The sequence below is a fragment of the Ischnura elegans genome, assembly GCF_921293095.1.
Source record: "Ischnura elegans chromosome 13 unlocalized genomic scaffold, ioIscEleg1.1 SUPER_13_unloc_2, whole genome shotgun sequence".
NCBI classification, from domain to species: Eukaryota; Metazoa; Arthropoda; class Insecta; order Odonata; family Coenagrionidae; genus Ischnura; species Ischnura elegans.
The window spans coordinates 3,819,911-3,842,684 of NW_025791658.1; the positions used below are offsets into that span (position 1 = coordinate 3,819,911).

The window sequence follows — 22,774 nt, forward strand, 5'->3', positions numbered from 1 at the left end:
GGTAGTCAGAACAATATACGACAGAAGCAAGACCACAGCTGTATGCTCTTGCCGGCGCAGACCAAGCTCTAGACCCTTAGTCATGGAGGTTTCTCACTAAACCAGTTTTCGCTTAGCGAGTTTTTACTGTAACTGGGATACGAATTCATTTTCCCACGTTCTACACAGAAAATTCGTCAACATTACCCGTGGTTTAAATACAGCTATATTATCAAGTAATACCTTGAAAATTATGTAGCAGTATCTATATCATAGTTAGTGCTAAGATATATGGCGTGGGAAATAAAAGTTCAATATTTTTTCCTCAAATCATTGTTTTATTAAGTTTCAAAAACCCATAATATACAGCAAATGAAAAAAACACCTTTTGACAGTCATTTTTCTTTCGGGATTTGGATCATAAATGTAGGAAGTGAAATTCAAGCGATCGGAAACGTGGGCCGTTGAAAGAGCTCGATCAGGAAATAATGGAATCCTCACGATCCAGAAAATCAAACTCACACAAAGTGTTTGAAAGTAGTTGAGAAGAAAGGGTACTATGGAGAACAACATGGTAACTGGTACGATTTGGCCCTGTTCCGCAGCGTTTGTTTGAACGATAACTCAACAGCTTTGGGTAAACGCGCAATAGCACTGCAAAGGTCAAGACCACGACCAGGTACGTGCTGCCAGGACAACATGGAGGGATATGGAACAAAGCGGTAGTCAGAACAATATACGACAGAAGCAAGACCACAGCTGTATGCTCTGACCGGCGCAGACCAAGCTCTAGACCCGCTTGCCGTTGCAGCGTGGCTGCTATCAGCTGATATGGGACAACGGGCAGTATTGCAGAATGCTGTATGCGACCATATATATATATACAACTATTCAATAGGCTCATAAGAATATTTTTTGCTTCTCTCCCGTACAGGCTGGTAGCTAAAATAATGTAATCCCGTGGCCAAATGGTTAATACGGCCCTTAGTTCCCTGCATACATTTCACCTAAACGTTCCCACACAGATTTTCCCGCTTCCAGCTTCTTCCCCAGGCTAATCGAGGAAGGGAATGGGGGCCCATCAGGACACTCTTTTGTGGGGTTATGCCTGGATGCATTGTACTTGAGAACCATTCGCAAGAATACAAAGTTGAAGGCTAATATAATCGCCGTGATGATCCACCTGTAGTCTGCCAACGGATGTCCGCCGTCCAATAGAAATGGCCATGATAGGGCTATAATCAAGGTTTCAAAGTGGTAAATGGCGTCGTCGTAAAAGTCAACGCGCCAAATATTCAGGACATATGGCGTGATGAAAAGGCGATGGACTGGCCACAGCGGATACGATTCCGTAAGATCCCTATTTGGAGAGAAAAGAGAGGAAGAAGAGAAAGAATTATAAATCACATGTTTTTACAGGGCTAAATTTGGGAGAAGGGAGTCCCACCGTTTCAAGATGTTGCAATTTGTAACGGAATGATAGAAAATGCAAGTTACACAATTTTCAGTAAATTTATTAGTAATGTACCAAACTGAGGCCGTCGCCTTCCTAAATGCACGCAGAGCTGGGCGCGCAATTTCTGTTTCCAACGACACTGCTCAGCGTGCCTCTGGTTTTATTCACAGCTGCATTGACAACACCAACGAAGTGTTTTTTTTTATCAGCAGCGTCAATCATTCATTAATGTCATTATTGAGAAATACATGTTTACCAAATACAACCCAGATTCACTACGAACCCCCATATACATGATATTTTTTCCGTTTTTCCAATATTATAAGATTTGCCTCCATATTGACAGACGGCTCATGCTTGGTGGGTTGCCCTGAATTAGTGAGTGACTCAAGGTCCGTGCCTCTAGTGCCCCCCTTCGATCCGGCCCTACTGCTTGAGATATAATGCATTCTTCGAAACCAATGGCTGAGTTGAAATATAACTAGTACTGTAGCATGCCCTGTATATGTATAAAAAAATAATGCCAGTAAATATTTAAAATCCAACGAAAAAAGGCAATTTTGTTATAATTATTTGGAAAAACTCGGTGAATTTCTCTCTTAAAATTTAAGGCAACGCAGTACATGTAACTCCTGCATGTACTTGCCAATACTGAAAAATAATTATATTAAAAACCATGATGACGATGGTGATTATTACAACAACAATAGCAGCAAAAAAAGATAAATTTAAATTGTCATTCATCTCTCGTACAATAAAGAATGGCCAGGGTATTTCAATTTATGGAAATAACTGCGTCACTCGCTAGGACGAACCTTTGAGTTTGTTTTCCCTGCATGTCTCTAATTTACATGAATTCGCTACAGGAATGCTAACTACCTATTGGCAAGTATGTCCTTGCATGAATTTGCACACATAATTTAATAATATTCATGGTATTTCTATTACCGTGTAGTGTGCACATGGCGGCCCTCTTGCATGCTGGATGTTGATCATCTATCAACCCCTGTCAAACACCTTAGACGTGATATATGGTGAAGAGTTTTCGGGATCGCCACCGGGTCAGGAACTGCATATCTGCCGACGTTTCGATGACCGAGTCGGACATCGAAACGTCGGCAGATATGGAGTTCCTGACCCGGTGGCGATCCCGAGAACTCTTCACCAAGTCCATTCGACGGGAAAGCACGAAATCTTTCTTCACCCTAGAGGTGGCTCGCTAGATATTATGTACATGTAGCATGAACAACACCTAGAAAACAGCAAGAACAATATAAATATCCGATTTACGGATCCCCGAACACAAGGGTTCCAGGGAAAGTCAGGTCGCAGAATGCTATTCATCGCCAAATAGGAGAGACTACATTTAATAAACTAATCCGAATATTGTTGAAGCTATAAAAAATGGAATTGAAGTTTATATGTAGCAGTGTGATTCAGATGTGCCGCTGCGACGCCAGTTTGAGAACCATTGTTATTTAAAGTTATGCATGTAACGAAGCAGCCAACAAAATGGAACCTTAAATATAGCAATTAGAAGAGAATATTGGAAATGTTTCTTAAATAAATTAAGGCAGTGAAAAGGGTATACCCTGGAATAAATCTTTTAGTGTCACGCACGCAGTTGTACTTAGACCTACATGTATTGTTGTAACCGCTCTCAATTCGTCCAAGTAATTTGAAATTTTTCCCTCCTGCCTCAGCACACACCAGTCACGGTGGCCTAGGTATCATGAATTCGTTCTCTACATGTATTCTTATCTGTGGCAAGGGGAGTGTGACAAAACAGAATCTCAGATTTCAATCAAACTTCGTGGTGTTTTAGTCGATCGGAAGCTATCCATGAATCAAATATTTGAAATAAATGAAACATGCTTAATATCGCAGACTCTACCCGGGTTCTCTCTCAACCTCTTCAGTGCTGTCGATGGAAATACATGTAACCATTTATGAAACAGTAAGTCCCAACGTCCAGTGGCGAGGGGTGGAGGGTTCGGACCCCTTACGCTCCTGAAAATATAAAAACACAATAGCATCGCTTCATCTTAAAATAACGCATAGCATTGAAATACCTTCAATTTACAGAAGATTTCTTTGAAAAGTGAAGTTTTAACGATTGTGAAAAGCGTTTAAAATAGTTCAAAACCCTTTGCTTGCTATCCTGCTTTTCAAAAATATTCCACCAAAGAAGTCCCCCCCTTAACCCAGACGAAAGTCCTGGGAACGACAGTGCCAAGGTCTCAGGGCGAATCTCACGCAAGTTTAAGAATAAATATCTTTAGCGGCGACACGGAGAACATAATTTTAGTGCCCCACTCTATTTCCCAGTCTGACGGAAGCAATAAATTGAGAGAGATATTTTTCCCACGGGTCGACGTGGAAATTCGTTTTTCCCCCAAACCATAAGAAGTTGAATAAATTTTATTCATAATTTCGTTAGAGCAATTTCTTTTTATTTGTAAGCGTCTGGTGCCCTAAAACCCCCTGCCACACGCCTTTTAGGTGGCTTGCGGGGTAGTATGTAAATGTAGATGAATTTTCCCGCGAAACTTCCAAAATGGATGACTGAATATAGAGGTGTAGCCAGGATTTTCGTTTGGAGGGGGGTCAAAAAAAAGGAGGCGAAAAGTTTGTAAAAACAGAGAACTAAGTTGATGGTTTTAAACTAAATTTAACACTTTTCATTATAATAAAAATTCATTTGTCAAATAAATCTTTAGTGAATTCATTATTTTTCAGTGTTTTGTTTTCTCATATGAAGCAAAGATACTGTGTTTTTATATTTTTTGGGAGGGAGGGGACCCCCTGCACCACCCCCTTGCTACGGCACTGACTCGAGGTGAGAACACAATGCTCACTCCGAGTCCCGGTTCACGTGGTGTCTTCTGGCCTCCTGCCGCGCGCTGCCGCCAAAAACCGTTGATGTGCTCTCCGATCGACGAGTTTGAGTCAGACCTGTGTGCTGACGACATTTTTGGCGGTGATGGCTACTGACCATCTTCCGACCCGGTTGCCGTGGAATTTGCGGCAGGGATCGAGTAAAATGTAACAACGTTATATCCAGGAGTGTTTTTTTAAAACGACGCAATATCTACGAGATGATGCCATGAAGGAACTCGATTCAATGTCAAATGCAAATGGCAGAAAAGTCAAGACACAAAATTCATTATCGGTAAATATAGATCATTGACGATCTTTGGTAGTGTTTTAATTACCGTAGTTAATTCATACTTGTGAACTGCACCGCCACCAGTACATAGTGAAAATGTACTGGTGGCGGTGGTTTAGCTTTTTCGCGCCCAAGGAGTCCCAGAAAAAAAGCGGTAAGTCTCGGCGGAGCATTTCAACGGCGTTCGGCAGTAAATGTACGAATTTTGCCATCGAAAGGGCAACTCTGCGGTTTCAATATTAAAAAGTCCTAATATCGCACCTATGTCGCATTTATTCACGTGCACCGCATAAATATAGCATTTGTCGCATACGCGATTTTCACGTGTCTCTAACTATATATAATCATTCCCTGTTCCATCCCTACCCCGTCTCACCAACAGGCCTTTTTAGGCCAACCAGCTTAATTTATCTCTGTTTCTGGGGGGAAAATGCTAGGTTATTCACCTAATTGGCCGGAAGATGTCCCTATTTCATTTAGAAAATGGATGAAACGCGCGAGGATAAATGAAGAATGAGACCAAACGCAACGCATCTCTGGCTGCATTTAAGTTTTATGCTCTATTTAGGTGAAGTAAAAATTTTTAGTCACACCAAGGCTGAACCATTGTTCAGCATTGCACAAAGAGAACAATTTTCAGAGGAACAGGCGTAGCATGAGCACGCTCAAACAAGACGACAGGGACTGGAAACGAAAAGCACATGCTCGTCTAGCTTTTTTTTAATAATAAAACGTTGTGGATGCGTTATACGAACGTTGCGAGGAGTATGGGATGAGGATTAATCACAAGAAACTTAGGTTATGCGGTTTCGGGTTCTCCATGCTTCTCACAATGGTTAATGGAAAGGTGAGCATAACTGCTATATAAATGAAATGAACTACTCTTTCATTCTTGATAGCATGAAATAATAACTTTAGGTCTGCAATGCATTGACTGAGACGGGAAGCATGACATGCTTTGTCTGTGGAGCAAAAATTTAGGAAATGAATCGAATTCTAGAATTGAAAAACCAACCTGTAAAAGGGAGATATCGGAAATTTGGCATTTCCACATTGCACTGCTACATAAGATTTTTGAATGTTTTCTATATATTTCATACATATTGGATTTTAAAAAGTGGCAGGTAGGTTGTAATTTCAGTGAAAGAGAACTTTTTCTTTTACTCTATGAAAATTACTTATCATATCATTCAGTATAACTTTCTCAATCAGGCCCGCGAAGAGCAAAAGCAACTATTATTAAACCGAAGAGGTTTAAAGTAGAAATGGGTTTGATTGTTGATGTGACGAAACAAGGTGCTGGAACTACAAACGACGGCAATACTGCTCGACGTTTCTTTAAAAATCCCACTCTGTCATCAGAAATATTAGGTAAAAACATTTTAATTCGTATTATGAAGAAAAAGCAGGTGTGACTTTACAACATCGATTGGCGTTTCTGTCAACAGCTGCCTTATAATTTTAGCTTAGTCTCTTATGCTTAATTTGCAGATATTGATGAAGAGCTTATCAAAAGATTTTCAACGACAAGGAGCGGCCGCGGATGGCGCGGCACGGTAAAAACATCGATTTTATTTTGTCTGTTGCGAACGGTCGCAGATTATTTCTGTGGATGGAGACTCTAAAAGACTTGATGCAATTACGAAGTAAATGTCTGAGAGCAGCTCGGTGTCCTTCTTTTTATATAGCCACACACGGGCAAAAATGTTACAAAAATTAGCGTCCGCCATTTTGTACTGCATCGACGATAAATATTACAAGACAGTGAAGAAATCAGGTTACAACAAAAGGAAAATAAATGTAGTAATAATGTGTCATAGCTTTTATACGATAAATTTGCTTAAAATGATTCACTATCCAACATCCGTCGAGTACGGCAATTCCCGTGGCCAGCAGCCAGCTCCGGGCGGTGCCGCACGTTCGAAAAATCGATCTTATTTTCGGCGTCGCAGGTGATCGCGGCTGTACTTCCGATTATCATAATCTATATACTTTGTTGTATATGTGGTGTAAATATCTCGATCCTTTTTTTAAAATCCTACATAAACACAAAAATTCGACGAAAAACAGGGTCCGCCATTTTGTATCGTATTGATCACACAAACCACTACTAAGTCGTGAAAGTTGATGGTAATCGATGTTAACAAACCGTTTAACAATTTTATAAATTTTTGTTGCTATTGAAATACTACTAAAGGTGTGACATTAGTTTAAACATGCTGAATTTCGAAAAAAATTCAAAGTGGGCAATTTGCGCAAAATTTGTTCAACTTTGAGGCTATGTATTTTATATAAAAAATTAGCCTATGAAAAACATTTTGCGCCAAAAAATGCACTAATGTGTTGGCAACAACTGTGCAAAGTTTCAACTTCCATACTCAAAAAACCCATTTTCGAGGTTTTGTCCAGCTTTTTTCGATTTCAGCCCACTGTGCGCCGTATCTAATCACCAAACTGTTGACTCCTTGTCAGAAATCTGATTCAGTGTTACCACGAAAGCAGCCTAAAAACTTAATTTGGGCAAATTGTAAACTCGGCCCACGAATCCTAAAAATCACAAATTGTTTCTTTTTGTATTCTTTTGGAGGGGGGCAATTGAATCCTATCATCTTGTGCATTTTTCGTTCACTCATTTTCATCAGGGTATTTAAGTTCGATAAATGTGTGTGTATGCTATGTCTGAAGTGGAAAATATATTTTTTTTTGTGTCTCAAAGTACTCAATAATTGTTCGATCATTCCGTAATCGGGACCATTGATGCCCTCCCCACCAAATAAAATATGTGGCGTTTTCATGTTCCGTCACAATTTATAGAATTATCTCTGAGTTTCCGGCTTATTCTGAAATTGGAATGCCAAGGAAAACCAAGTGCTTCAATTATCTGGACAGGAGAAGCTTCTCGAGTTGGCACAGATAACATAGCTCGGATCTAAGCACTTTTTCACTAAGCAAACCATTAAATTAAATTGAATGGGAAATATGCACCACATCCGTGCAATGGTCATGGTGAGGGAGACCGTTATCCTCATTGTTATATAAGAAAAAATGTACTGCAAGATGCACGCAACCTTGGTTGGTTTGGACCACTTTTTTCTCCTCATTTCCCTATCTACGTCTACGGGCTGTTTAAATGATCCTGTGAACAATTATTGGCGGCACTGCGGCGGCAAGGGGATAAGAAGGCATTTATATCTCCTAGCACAAAGACCTTATTTCGGAATAATGTGCTGGCAACGCTGTCCAGAATGTAAGAAATCTCTCCTTTATAAAAATATGAGGAAAATTTTGCAGAGAAAAGTATCCAGTGGTTATTGTCAGATCTCGCATAGGGACTTATGTAGTCGCTTTTGATCACTCATAATTTGTTTCATTAAGAGTATGAAAACAAGACCTCATTGGTTTCATGAATATTTGAAGGAGAGTGTACATACGAGAAGTGTTCATACGATAGGCGTGAAAAACGTAAAGTATGAAATCTCACGGGGTTTAGCATACACCATGCGAGTTCGACCACCGATACAGGAATATCTTAGCAATAATGCCATTCAGTCTTCCGCCGGCCGCAGGCCAGCCGCCCTCAGTGGAGCGGTGCACCGCTTGACTTAAAACCCTGTAGATGTCGGATAAGCAAGTATAGGCAAGTTTTTTTCTCCATCTTGTTGTATATACAATTCCCAAGGATTCTGCAAGGGAATCTTTGAGGAGTACGGAGGAGCACAAAACTATAACGACTCAGTTTACTAAAATAGGCCCAAAAGTAGCTAACAGTATAAATAATTAAATACTGTTTAAAAAATATAAACTAACAAAACTTAAAATTATATTGTGAAAAAGTATGCAAATTCACCGTATAAAAATTAACAGATGAATCCCGTGAAATTAAATTGGTTATTTATTAGGTTGAGTTTCCCTAAAATCGACTATTTCTATGCGTCAGGCGTTTTGGGCTGAAGATGCCCATGTATGACGGCTTACATAGGTCAACACTATAATCACACAGACCAATCAGATACGAAATAATGTAGGCCATATACTGCAAAGTTCAAACACATAATTTAAAACTTCCTGGTAAAAAGTGGAAAAAATGAGTTTCGGCCAACTTTTTTCGATTTGGGACCACTGTGCGCAGCCTTAAGTCGAGGTCACACGTAAGAGGAATCAACATCTACATAATACCCTGCAAGCCAACTCTGGGGTGTTTGGAAGGGAGTGATCTATCAGCATGCAGCATAGAATAGGATTCCCACATGTAGCATGTAACAGGATACATGCACACTACACGGTACAAAAAAAGTTACGCATAATAACAAATTATACTACCACATCCATGCAAAGGCAAATCTTGCTAACTGCTCATCAAGGATATCTGCCAATAAACGTAGATCATGCAGAACATACTGTTAGAAATAATAAGAAAATTCAGGCAGGCATACATGTACAGGCAAGTTCGTAAGCTACATTACAAGTCACCTAATCTACTTATGAGTTCAAAGTCTGCCGTTATAGTCTCATATTGATCGCGGAAAAACGAGATTCTGAATGTATATGTTGTACAGACTTTAACTCCTATTTTATTCTCATGATCTCATCTGCAGTAGTACGCTAGTGTTCGTGATATAGCTAACTTCATCGAAGAATGCACTCATCTTGAATTTTTCTAATAGGTTAAGTCCGTTTTTAGTGTACGGTCTGAGAAAGATTCCCATCCAAGTTTATTGCACAGATCAGTTACAATAACAAGACAATCGTAAAGATTTTTCCCCGAGCTGGCGGATATTCTTTTCACGGGTTCTGTCTCCATTTTTAAGCCAATTTAATGAGGATCCCAAACACTGGCAGTGTATTCTAAATGGTCTCTAACGAGTTAGAAGTAGCTTATTTCTCTCACTTTGTCGTCGTAGTTTCCTAATCAGTGTTCATTTTATCTTTGAGGGTGAGGTGGTTTGACTGAGGCTAGTGCGGTCGAGGGGAGAGAAAACATCTCGACCAACTTAAGGCTGGACGGCGACATTTGGTGGAACTCGGTGACAGGAAACATAATGAAGATACTCTGTTGTATGTTCCACTGAAGTTTTAATAACCAACCAAGGTTTCGAGGATACTCATGTCATTATCAAGGTGTCTTGGAATCAACGGTGCCTTGATAATGACATGGTGTATTGTCGAAACCTGGGTCGGTTATTAAAACTTCTGTGGAACAAAGAACAGTGTATCTTAATTAAAGCTTCTCGACACGTGCCAATTCCCTCTTTGCCCATCAGCAAACACAAGGCGTGGCCTAAATCAGTCGCTCTCAGACCTCCGTCGAGTTGACATCGTTAATCTCCTCGTGGATCAGTGTTGCCAAGCCTCATGTGTTCTCCTCCTATGTCGTTAAGAATGCCTTTCACCAACGGTGCATCATGCAGCGAGGTAGCTGACAATGTCAAGGGCTTCTTTGAAAGTATTATCCTCAGAACCTTCCAAATGAGTAGGTATATTGTCTCGGCGCCTGGTCCAAAAACTACGATGCCACCCATGACTGAAGCCTTTTTCAGTTTCAAAATAGGCTGGCTATGTTCATTTGGCAACATTATGTTCGCTGCTTCAGTCTCTCTCTCAGTACTACCCCTTTGGCGAAGCCTCCCGTGGGTGTCCGGGCTCTTGCGAAAGCTCTCCCGCCAACGCAAAATGAATGGATTGAGGTATATACCTTAAAAAAGATTTGCGATTAACTTGACCTATTAGTTATCCGTAGGAATGGAAAAGTAGAAGTTAAAGCAGACATTAACCCATTTACGGCCAAAGGTGCGAAAACGCACCATTTTTTAATTAGTTCGTGAAAAAGAATTTCCTCCGTTATTTAATAGTTTTTCCATAGTAAATTAGCCATTAGATGGTAAACTTATTTTTTAAACCATTTTCTTTAATAATTTTGACGTGATTATTTAGTTATAATTATTCTAAATTTACTAGATTTCTAGCTCATCGAGGGCTATCAATTTAATGTTTGTTTACGAGTGCACTAAGCATATTTATGAATCCTAATACAAGTATCATAAATGTACTAATAATGCTTAATTACTCAGATTTTTTAAAACCAAATAATATATTTAGAGATGAACAATTTTGACACTTGCATATAATGGTGCGTTTTCTCACCTTTGGCGTTTGGGGGTATGGCGGATTCGGGATGAGGCACCGTACCGAGAGACAAATGTAGCAAACCTTGGTCACTAATATTGTACGCCACCCTATAATTATTCGGTGAATCAATTTAATCCCTGTTGTGTTTTAAATACCATAAAATGTACTTTCTTATCTTATTGGTCTCACAGCTGTCGTCTTCCAAAATGTGGCTTCTTTTAGCCATTGTGTACTAATGAGCAGCTCGATTACCCGCCACGAGACCTATCGGTTTTCAACTGTGTGTAATGTACTGTTTCTCAAACAGCACTGGTCATTCAGAAACGGATCACTGCTATGTATAGTTCAATGGATCTTACCTTCTAACACTAGAAGAAAGCTTCAAGAAGTTAGTCTCATTGGTCTATACGCATTCGTTAGGTATGTCGGGTGTAACTGGGTGATCTTACATCTTCAATATCAACGTTTCAGGCAACGTAGGAGTGAAAAAAATTATCTTTTTCATTTCATCAAATTTTCCGAGACGACTGTAGGTGGATAATAAAAGAAGGTGTATGTCCACCCAAGATATCTTGACCACTTTAGAGGAAACCCTGGATTCTGTGGACGACGCCACGGATGTTGTCTAAATACCGCCAGACGTTAAGAACTTGACTGATGAAGACGTCGATGATAACATTTGAATTGTGAAGCCGATTAACAACGACATCGCGGTAACATTGCAAACGCATGGAGGCAATGGCATAGTAGAGCACCGGCTGAGTGCGCAAGAAGGAGAAGGAAAGCCATCAGGGCACCAAAAAAGATATCCATTCGCCTGATAAAAGGCACTTTTTTCCACAATAGAAAAAGGATATTGATGCTAAGTTTTTGTGTCGTCCAATATCAAAAGAGAAGGAATATGACGAAAAAATAAGACGTCAATTTGGAGGTATGTCTCCATTTGACATTTTCCTCTGGTTTCTTGACGACGAGGTTTGGCAGGGAATGGCATATTTTTCAAAAAAAAGCAATATATGTTACTTGTAGCAGTAGGCATCAGTTACAATTAGTATTGTAGACTTGAGAAGTGTCTTGAGATTTTGATTCTCTCCAGGTATCATGTGGTCCCGCAACAGAACTTGTACTTGTCTAAAGATATTATAAAGATAATTGGGTTGAATTAGTTCCTCAAACGATGAGTAGAAAGAGATAAAGGAAAATATCCACCTTTTCTCTCGACAAAACGGACAAATGTGCAAAGCTGAGACCAATATTTACTATGCTGAATGCTAATTTTTTGCCGTTTGGAATATTTTCTCATAACCTTTCTATGGATGAGCAAATGGTTCCGTGATTTGGACGCCACTCAGCAAAAATGTTGATACAAAATAAACCGGTTTGATTAGGGTTCAAATTATGGTGCCTTTGCTCTTCAGATGGTTACCTCATCCAATTTGTTTTCGTATGCAGGGCTACATCAAATCAAACTCTCAAACAATCAAACTCTAATGGAGTGAAGGTAGGATTAAGAGCTATCTTTGTTTCCCATCTCTTGAAAATAATTCCCGAAATTACTCAGCATCGGTTATTTTTTGACAACTTCTCTTATACATGTTTCTTGTTCCAAACACTGAAGGAAAGGCGATCCTTTGTAACTTGAACCACTCGGGAAAATAGAACTGGAAAGTGCTCGCTTGAAGACTCTAAAGCTTTTGGAATAAACCTCTGAAAATTGATTATGCTTTTGACGAGGAATCTGAATTGTTCGCGGTCGAATGGAATGAAACCTCTGTTGCAATTGTGGCCAGCAACAAATAGCCAAATTACTATTTGAAGGAAAAGGCATAACTATTCCCCAGCTTCTGTCATTCCATTAATCCCATAGGTGGATTATACATCACGATACTGCAAACGCTAATTATAGAATCAAAATCAGAGGGAAAAAGTGGTGGTGGACATTGCTTACCAATTTACTGGAAAGTATGTGAACTAATTCATTAAAAATCTATAGGAGGGCCAGTTGGCTCAAAATGTCTCCAATTGATTTCTCAAAGATCATATGACGCGCTAACGTCAATCAAAGGTGACCTATTCAGTTATGGCAATCACTAAGAAACACATGCAGAAGGACCATCAAATCCGAAAAAAGATAAACCTTCTAGTAATTTTTTACTAGCAGACACTAAAAAAGATAATGCAGGTCATATTTTCGAGAAAAAGGTTACAAGGAAAGGTGTAGGTAATGTAATAGGCACAATGTATATTTTTGGGTAAAATGTAATGTGCCCTTATATTAAAATAATTTTCATTAATAAAAGAGAGTTTTTATAGTATGAACGGTAACATAATGATTTTAAATATTAAATTATGCGTTTCTGTGTGTTTATAAATTAAAAAGGTGGAAAAGAAAAAGATTTTAGTTTTTCACGGTATGATAACCGAAGTACCCACATTCCGCCAAAGGTGCGAAAACGCACCATTATTTTTTTGGTATAAATAAATTTTTTAGAGCCTCAAATTTCTTTTCTAGTATCTATTAAGACTAAATATGATGATAAATTCAAATATTTCCACCAGATATTAGCCTTAGCCGTTAATGGGTTAAGGAATAGAGATTGCATGAGTAACCCACGAGAAGCAAGGCGTTCGCTTGCGTAGGTAGCTGGAATGTATGGAACATAGGAAATATACAGTTACATTGACCCTATCACCGCTAAACAAAACCAGGTTCAAGTGAAGAAAGCTCTCAATTAGACATCGATCGACACATTGTGGATATGGGTTGCTATGTACTTAGAATTTGCTTGGTTGCGCATAATGTATAAATAGCTAAGTTCCATTGTAGTAGCCATATCAGTCGGATCAAGTACATGCCCAATGTTTTTCCATAAAATTCATGTGTTCCATTCAACAACTAAATTCCAGTATGGGTTATTATAGAATGTCACTATTATTCACCAATATCCTGTTTTTCGTGCTCCATAGACAACCTCGCTTATATGTCCCAGTGCCCCACATTCATAGTTATCCAGCATTCATTTTTTTCATCGATCCACTTAAAAATGATAGATCAAGGTTTCACTGTATGTAATATTAATAAAGTGACTGTGATAGTACGAATTAATTTAAAATTATCATTGAAGAATGTGAAGTATGTTTGTTAATATGATACGAGCATTAATTACTGCATTGTTTTCTTTTAAATTCAATATGAAAATACACCTATTTAAAGGTACAGGTTACTGATTTAGTAAATGTACTGACTGACGGAATACACTTAGAATGTGTATCAAGTGAACTTATCTATTACTGCAGCTTACAAATAAATACCTTACCTGTAGATAACTTTGTCTGAACTCATGTAGTAGAGGTAAATGAAGCGAAGTCCTAGGTAGAAACCTGCGATCCCTAAGAACCGCATTGGATAGAGGGCCGCGACACAGGAAATAGCCACAAATCTGCCAACTATGGACATGAAAGTAAACCACAGATCAATACAAGTAGATGAACTAAGAAATTCGTGTCAATCCTAACAAGCAAATTTTGAATTTACTGCACACAACTACATCTACATATAGCCCTGACAGCCACCTAAAATGGCATGTGGCAGGGAGTGTTAGGACAGCAGTCGTCTACACTAACAAAATCATGTACACTCAAACAAGTTTACGACAGCATTTATTAAAGTCCTATATGTTTCGGGGAAAAACGAATCCACATATCTATCCGTTTGGCTAAATATCTGTATTTATTAATAGCTTCTGTAAGAGATGGAAATACAATGGGGATCTAATATTATGTTCTCTGTGTCGCTCATAAATGTATCACTTTTCAATTTTTCAAGCATAGCGCACAGCCTCCAAGTCTCTAACTACTCCCAGTCTAATTCACGAAACCTCTGGGTAACGCGGTTTGTATTCCCTTGACAGTTTTTGCAGACCTTCCTTTGTATTTTATTCCCAAAATCAGCCCGTAATCATGACTACCATTGATGTGACCTCGCTGTATACCTCAATCGCCCATTCTGAGAGACTCGCGGCTCTTCGCCACTATCTTTCACAACGACCCACGCCTCAAAATCCTAACACTGACTCTCTTCTTGATCATTCTCATTTTATTCTCACCCACAATTCCTTATTTTTCAATAATCAATACTATCTGCAAATGTCCGGCAGCGCAATGGGAAGTCGGTTAAGCTCTTCTTATGCTAACTTTTTCCTCGGCCTGTTTGAAGAAAGCTTCCTAGAAAATTACTCTCTAAGACCTCTTGTTTGACCTACCTATTCAAACCTACTTATTAAAACCTCTTTTATACATTATTCTTCTCTAGGATCATAACTTCAACTCTCCTAAAACCTTTTTTTCATCACTAAACTCCTCTACTTAAGTTTGTTTCACTTCTTCTATCTCCAACACTAATATCACTTTATTGGATGTGGACATACACTTTTCCAGCAACAAAATATTCAAAACATCGTCATTGGGTATGGGTTTAAGGAAGGGGTAGTTTTGCATGAATGACTATGGCTATTCATTCTTATAGATATCGGTGTAGTACATTCTCCTATGTAATACGTGGGACTAAAATTACAATACAGTCTGTACACAACGTTGAGGAAAGTGCAAGACGGTGTGAAGGAGGATCTATTGATGACTGTGAGGTGGTGGGGCGAAGCAGGGGGCAGCACTTACAATGGGGGCGGTTGCATGGAGACGGGGAGGAAGGTGGGGGAGTATGTGGCGGAGGAGGGGGAGAGTGGATCTTAAAATTTTACCTAAGTTTGGTGTTCTTCTGTAGGCAATGAAAGGGCCGAATGGAAGAAGAGCGGCTGTGGTTTTTTGTTACTAATGATAGGGTATATATCTTCTAATATTTTTTTAATTTTTTGAGTGCCCTGGAAGAATGTGGTGGTGACATTAAGTTTGCCAGTTTTTTTATGCGTGGGGTGTACTGCTCAGAAGAGGAAAGTATTCTCTTTTTAAGAAGGGGTTCTGGATACTCACGGAAGAGCAAGGTGAAGGTTGTGTGTATCTAACAAGGGCCTTCTGACTCATGCCTTTCTTTTTACCGAAGAGAAGCAAGCTCCTCAATGTGACGAGTTCAGGTGATACTTTGCTCTTTAAGTATCCGACATATCTTGACAGAGTGCGACAAATACCGTCACGCGCGGACACGGTTCAATCTAGATGGGGCCTAGAATCTATTCTAGGAGACAACCCCACCAATGTAAGTAGTACAGTTTTGTTTCTCAAGGAAATAGGTCTTTTTAATAAAATTTAAAAGTTCCCCTCTTTTTTATATAAACAAATTGCGTAGTAAAGATCCATTTATAATGCGTCTTGAATCAAACGATTGAGTAGTGGTGCAAAATGACCCTGCCGTCGTCGCACCTTTTCGCTCAATTCTACTACTACTACTATCTGACAAGGGGAGACCACGAAACTTGCTCCGCCTTTTTCAATGCCGTATTTTTTATGACCTTTGGAATGGTGAACACATACCTGACCTAGTAGTGGTTCCGTTGAATGGGCCTTAGTTTGGCTGTATTTAATTAATTTACCTGTGGTACTTTTCACAAGCCGCCTATAGTTTCATAATATCGCACCACTCAGCAGGCGGGTCAGGTGGGGTAGTGGCAGCGTTTAAGGCTACCATCCAGGGGACTAGGGTTTGAGGCTTCGTGATGGCTATTTGTTTTGTTGTCTTCATTATGATCATACGTCGTCAAGTTTTTCATTAATTTTAATTACGAGAAGCATATACATGAGACTATTTTTTATCATCATAATGGCGTTTAGGTATTTAAGCAGTGTCATTTCCAACGCGGAGAAGTGAAGGCTCCACTTTCTACTCTCCTCAAAAACATACCGAAAGATTAGCGGGGGGCTAAAACAGTGGCTTTTTTCGAAGAAATGACATTTGTGGGTGGGCATCTTGTTATTATATTGGAAGGGCTACGGAAGATTTTGGGAAGCGGCAAGCACAAGACACATTTGGTGTAATTGTTGCTTTTAACCCTCTAGCGGGCGCGACTGTTATTTCTACACTACCGGGTGAATGGCGTACTTTGCCCATGTTATGTGCACATATGATAACACTCGATATTCGTTAAAATTAATCTTTATTTGTATAAATTAGTTAAACCTAGTACATTTATAGGCGATACAGATATAAAGGTATACAGGTAGTGCAAGGCCGGTCGCGCGGCGTAATTTATACGCCACTTGTGACGGGTTCCTCTTGCTGATTTAAAAAAATTACCTCGAACTTAGAAAACTCGCAATATAGACAGTCAGAGTATATTGTAGGAATACACGAGACCATTATAGCCCAGAATGTACGTACAATGTTGAAATCCTTGGTTTTCGAAGATCGACGTATTTTATACGCCAGCACGACCGGTCCTGAGTCATCGACTTTTATTTCATCCTATTTATTAATTGACATTATATTTCAGAATGGTTCTTTTAGCACATGGTAGTGTGTAAGGTGTATTGGTACTGTGCAAGTTAACTCCCTTTGGAGTAAAATGAATTACAAGTGTTCGAAAATTATGGGATTTTATAATCGTTTTGTGTTCTTATTAATTATGTCTGAACGCATGTTGTTGATCGCCGCGAGCCTTTAATGGCATGACCTCTCGCAAGAGTGGTTTTCATTTTTAATGTGGAAGTTGATCAGTATATGCAATGAAAAAATTAACTTTTTGGCACACACCAACCCTTACTCGTGTAGTCGTCGTATCTCCGTGTTTGAAATAACACTGCTCAAATACCTAAACGCCATTATGATGGTAAAAAAATAGTCTCATGTCTATGCTTGTCGTAATTAAAATTAATGAAAAGTTAACGCCGTATGAACGCAATGGAGACGACAAATCATTTAGCCATCACGAAGCCTCAAACCCTGGTCCCCTGGATGGTAGCTTTAAACGCTACCACTACCCCACCTGACCCGTCTGCTGAGTGGTGCGATATTATGAAAGTATACGCGGCTTGTGAAAAGTACCTAAAGTAAATTAATTCATTACAGCCAAACTAAGGTCCATTCAACGGAACCACTACTAGTTGAGGGATGTGTTCACCATTCCAAAGGCCATAAAAATACGGCATTTAAAAAGGCAGAGCAAGGTTCGTGGTCTCCCCTTGTTGGTTCAGGAATGGTGAATTGTTGCAGATGCAATTGGCACGGACTGAGAGAGAGTAGGGAATTGCGTGTTTGGCGTGAGGTGGTGGGAACTGCTGTAGTGTAGGTATTGTTTATGGTTTGTGGGATTTTTGTGGATGGAGGTGATGAAGGTGTTGTTCTAAAGGCGGATGGTTATTTCAAATAAGGTAAGTAAGGAAGCAAAAATGGATGAAGTGTAAGAAACAAATGAGGTGGAGCGTAATGAATGTGTCTAGGGAATCATGCCGGTGGGCCCGCAGTAAAAAATGTCGTCGATGAAGCGAACTCACAGGAGAGGGTTAAGAGTTTGGGAATTAAAAAAAGAGTTTTCCGGGTGACCCATGTAGAGGTTTGCGAAGACTGGGGGCCATTCTGGTTCCCATTGGGACTCCTCACTTCTGTGAGTAGATGGTGTCGTTGAAGTTGAGTGTGTTTTTGTTAAGAATTAGTTCAGCTAATTGGATGATAAAGTTGGTGGAGGGAGAGGGACGATGAGGGCGTTGGGCAAGAAAGTAGTTGAGGGCATTGAGGCCTTCGTGGTAGGGAATAGAGGTATACAGTGAAACCACTTCAATTGTCGCTATTATGAGATTGGTACCGGTAGGGAGAGGGGTTGAGATAGGTTTGCTTAAGAAAGGATAGGCGTCTTTTATAAAAGATAGAAGGGAGGTGACAAGATGTTGTGTGTAGTGATCTAAAAGGGCTGGTATTCTTTCTGTAGCCGAATTGCGGCTAGACACCGTTCGACGGCCTGAGTTATTGGGTTTGTGTATTGTGGGGAAGAGAAGGAATTGTGGAGTGTTGTAATCGGCCGGAAATAGAAGATAAATATCGGAGGGTCTGAGTCCTTCTCGTTCAGTTGCCTTAAACCTTCCGCCATTAATTTCTTATCGTCAAGAACGACTACCGTTGAGCCTTTGTCCTTTGAGATTATGATGTTGTCTTGGTCGGTGGAGAGATTTATTAAGACCTGAAATTCCTGGCGTGTGAGATTTTCAGGTGGGATGACAGAATGGAGGAACTAGTGGTAAGTGATTCTGTTGAGAGAAAGTTTGATATATATCTCTACGAGATGGTTTCCATGGAGTGGTTTAGGCTCTCGTACGGGTGGTGGGGCGATTTGAGCCAATGGGTGAAGATTGGGGGAAAATGTGTTTGGATGAGACTGCCAGAAAGCTTTACACCAAAGGTTCCGGCAGAAATTGAGGGCATTCGTCAGAAGGCTCACGTGGTTAACTCTCGGCGTGGAGTGAAAAAGATACGCAGATAAGCCTTTGCTGAGAACTACCCACTCGTTAGTCTCTAGGACATGCGAGAAAAGATTCACTTCATTGTCTCCCGGGTTCTCGCACTGCCAAGGGGAGACCACATACCTCGCTCCGCCTTTTTCAATGCGGTATTATTTATGGCATTCGGAATGGCGAACACATCTCTGAAATGATAGTGCTTCCATTGAATGGGTCTTAGTTTGGCTGTAATTAATTAATTTATGAGCAATTTTTTTAACAAGCGTATATAATTCCAAAATAACGCCATCACGTCAACAGCTTTCAATGGTCTAGTGGCTCTCACCCGGGTTCGATTCTATGTCACGGTAATATATTTTGTAGTTTTCGTTTTGTTCATACTGCGAGAAGTTTTTCACTAATGTTAATTGCAGCAAGCATAGGCATGAGAAAAAATTTTTATCATCAGAACGTCGTTTAGGTATTTAAAGCAGTGTCATTTCAAACGCGGATATATACAGACTACACTTACTACAGCCCTCAAGAACATGCGGAAAAATGAACTCTGGGCAATGATAGGGGCTTTTTTCGAAGAAATTATATTTGCTGGTGACCCACTTGTTGCTGGAGGGCTGCGGAAGATTTTGGGAAGCGGCGAGCATTGGACACATTTGGCGGAATTGTTGATTTTAAATAAACAACTTTTATTCCATCCCATTTGTCACTTGAATTAATATTTCGGAATGGTTCTTTTAGTGTGCAGGTACTTAAAGTTAACTTTGGAGTAAGGCGATTTACAAGTGTTCGAGAGATGTGGTAATTAATATTCGCTTTGTCTTCTGATTTATTGCATATTGCTGCTCGCCGTGGGCTTTAAGGACATATGCTCTCGAAAGAAGTGGTTTTTATATTTAGTCTGGAAGTTGTTCAATATGAGAAATACTAAAAATTAACATTTTAGTGCACAAACCTTGCTAGTGTAGTCCTCATATCTCCGCGCTCAAAATGATACTGCTTAAATACCTAAACGCCGTTATGATGATAATTTTTTTCTCATGCCTATGCTTGCTGCAATTAACGTTAGTAAAAAACTTCTCGCCGTATGATCAACATGAAAACTACAGAATATACTGTCGTGACATAATATCGAACTCGGCCCCGCCTTCAGAGAGCAGGACGCGCTCACCACTTGACCAACTGTGCTCTGCAGAAAGATTGGCGCTATTTTGGGATTATATACGCTTGTTAAAAATACAGCTCGGAAATTAATTGATTATAGCCAAACTAAGACCCATTAGATGCAAGTACTATCAGTTCAGAGATGTGTTCGCCATTCCGAATGCCATAAAAAATACGGCATTGAAAAAGGCGGAGCACGTTTCGTGGTCTCCCCTTGTGAGTGTGTGGAGGCGGTCGCGGTGGGGGGCGAGGGTTAAGTGGCACCAGAAGGTCTCTTGGTGGGAGGCGGGAGTTTGAGTACAGTGGGTCAGGTTTGTAAAGGAATAAAGGCGGGGGTGTGGGTGGAGGAGAGGGGGCGAGTCTAGTGAGGGGGAGGGGAAGGTCGGCGTGAACATGCACTAAGTTTGTGGACATGCACTAAGTTTGCTCTTCATTTACCATCGGCGTGAAGAAATGAAACTCATCCCACGGAGGGGTATCCGCGGCGGAGAAGATACGTGTGTACTTAAGAGAGGAACTTCTAAAGGTCTTCTGAGTTATTGCAGATCCCATGTCCACGTTATAATTAATTGGTATTTTTAAGTGTCCCTTTTCTCCCTTAACTCTCCTTTTTCGTTGGTAGCTGTCCAATTTTTTCACTCCTTGATATCTGGTCACCCTAAATATAACTAAATAATACTAAGTAATATGAAATAAAGAGACAGAGTGCTTACAGACAATGAAGAAATGAGCCAAAAAGTCAAAGAGCCTGTCTTTGATTTTGAAGTTGTTCTCGAGGCCAACGTAGTGCATCTTATGGTGGTACAAGTGGAGAGACCATGCGAAAGTTGTCAGTGACACCACCATTCCAAATAAAGTACCGTACCCTGGAAAATACACAAATTCATTACATTAACAATACTACAGCTATCTACATGTACATTATACCCTGCGAGCCATGTCTAGGGTGTTTGGCAGGGGGTGATCAATCAACAGTGCGTAATAGGATTCCCGCATGCACACAACATGCTCCAAAAAACGGTGCGCATTTTAAAAATTATGCTACTGCATTCATACAAAGGCTAAACTTGCCAAATACTCATTAAGGTAATCTGCCAATATACGTAGAACAAACAAATTGTGCTTATAGAAATAATAAGAAAATTCAGAAACACACATGGGCGTACCCAGCGGAGGCAGGAGGGGCAGCTCCCCCCCCCCCCCCACACGAACCAAAGGTATATTTGGTTCAAAACGAAATTTCTTCTGAAATATTCTTGAAACCCAAGGAAAGTGGCATTATTATAAAACATGAAATCAAAATGAAATTATTTTTTTCGAGCAAATAATTTTAAAAACCAATTTTGTTCCATGACATTTTTGAAAGACAACTGCTGAACTTGTACAACTACGGCTCGTCCCCCCTTGTGTTGATCCTTGGTGCGCCCTTAGCATGCATTAAAGTATAAATTAGTTAGTAGGCTTATATCTCTTATGCTATTTATTTGACGTGATCTACCGTGGTATGTAAGCGTTCGTCGTACTATATATTGCTAACTTTATCGGAAAATACACAGCTCTTGAATTTATCGAATACGTGAAGTCTATTTCATGGTCCATGGTCTGACAGAGATACTCATTCGAGTTTACCTAAGACGTCAGTTAAGTCAATAACAGGATAATCGTAACGCCTTTTCACGTACCTGGCAGTTCGTTTTTGCACGCGTTCTCTTTTTTTGAGCCTATTTCATGAGGGTTCCAAACACCGACAGCGTATTATAAATGGGATATAACGAGGGAGAAGTAGCTAGTTTATCTCACTATGTCGTCGCACTCTCCTAATATTCGTATGACACACATAAACCCTGATAAAATGAAAAATGTTTTCACCAATGAGGGCGTCCTCAATGTTTTTCTAACACTCCATTTGAAAAGTGACAATCAAATGAGGATATTAATGAGATAGTGTATTCGTATCACCCACAGTCAGGTAGCCAATCACGTACTCTGCCAATATCGAAAGTGCACATGTTTGCAAATAGTGCCAATATGGCATAAGAGAATAAAATTGAAGTTTAGGGTGCGGCAACATAACTTCCTTTAACCCTTTACCTGCGGGAGTGAATGATTTTAGCCACCAGCCTGTGCGGGAGGGAACCACGAAATATTTTTACCTCTAGCGTGGCCGAGGGTATTGCAAGGAGTTAACCGTTAATGTTGGTGGTTGTTTTCGGGAAATTCTGCGTAGGTAACACTGTTACACTCAACGTTTCACTCCTCCCAGTGGGAGCGTTATCAAGAGAATGGGAGGTAACCGTTCTCGTCCCGTGGTATGTGTACATGTTTCGTTAATCCGTTGCTGACCCGATTTTGAGTTTTCACGGAAGGCGATAGCCGTTGGTCATTATATTGGGCCAGGAACCCTCTCCAGTTGCGGCTGCGGTTATATAAAAGATAAAGATAAAGAAATATTTATTGTTCTTGGACCTATGTGTAAATGTATTGTTTTT

The 22,774-nt window shown here is 39.9% G+C and overlaps 1 protein-coding gene across 1 annotated transcript in view; it reads right to left on the reverse strand.

Moving 5' to 3' along the window:
- Positions 1-296: 296 nt before the first annotated feature.
- LOC124172709 overlaps positions 297-22,774 on the reverse strand; it is a 54,125-nt gene continuing 31,647 nt past the window's right edge. The window contains exons 5-7 of the mRNA XM_046552178.1: positions 20,999-21,151; positions 14,048-14,177; positions 297-1,339 (exon numbers count right to left, since the gene is read on the reverse strand). Of these exons, the coding sequence (XP_046408134.1) occupies positions 964-1,339; positions 14,048-14,177; positions 20,999-21,151 (659 nt within the window). The 3' untranslated portion in view covers positions 297-963. The remainder of the gene's footprint in view (positions 1,340-14,047; positions 14,178-20,998; positions 21,152-22,774) is intronic.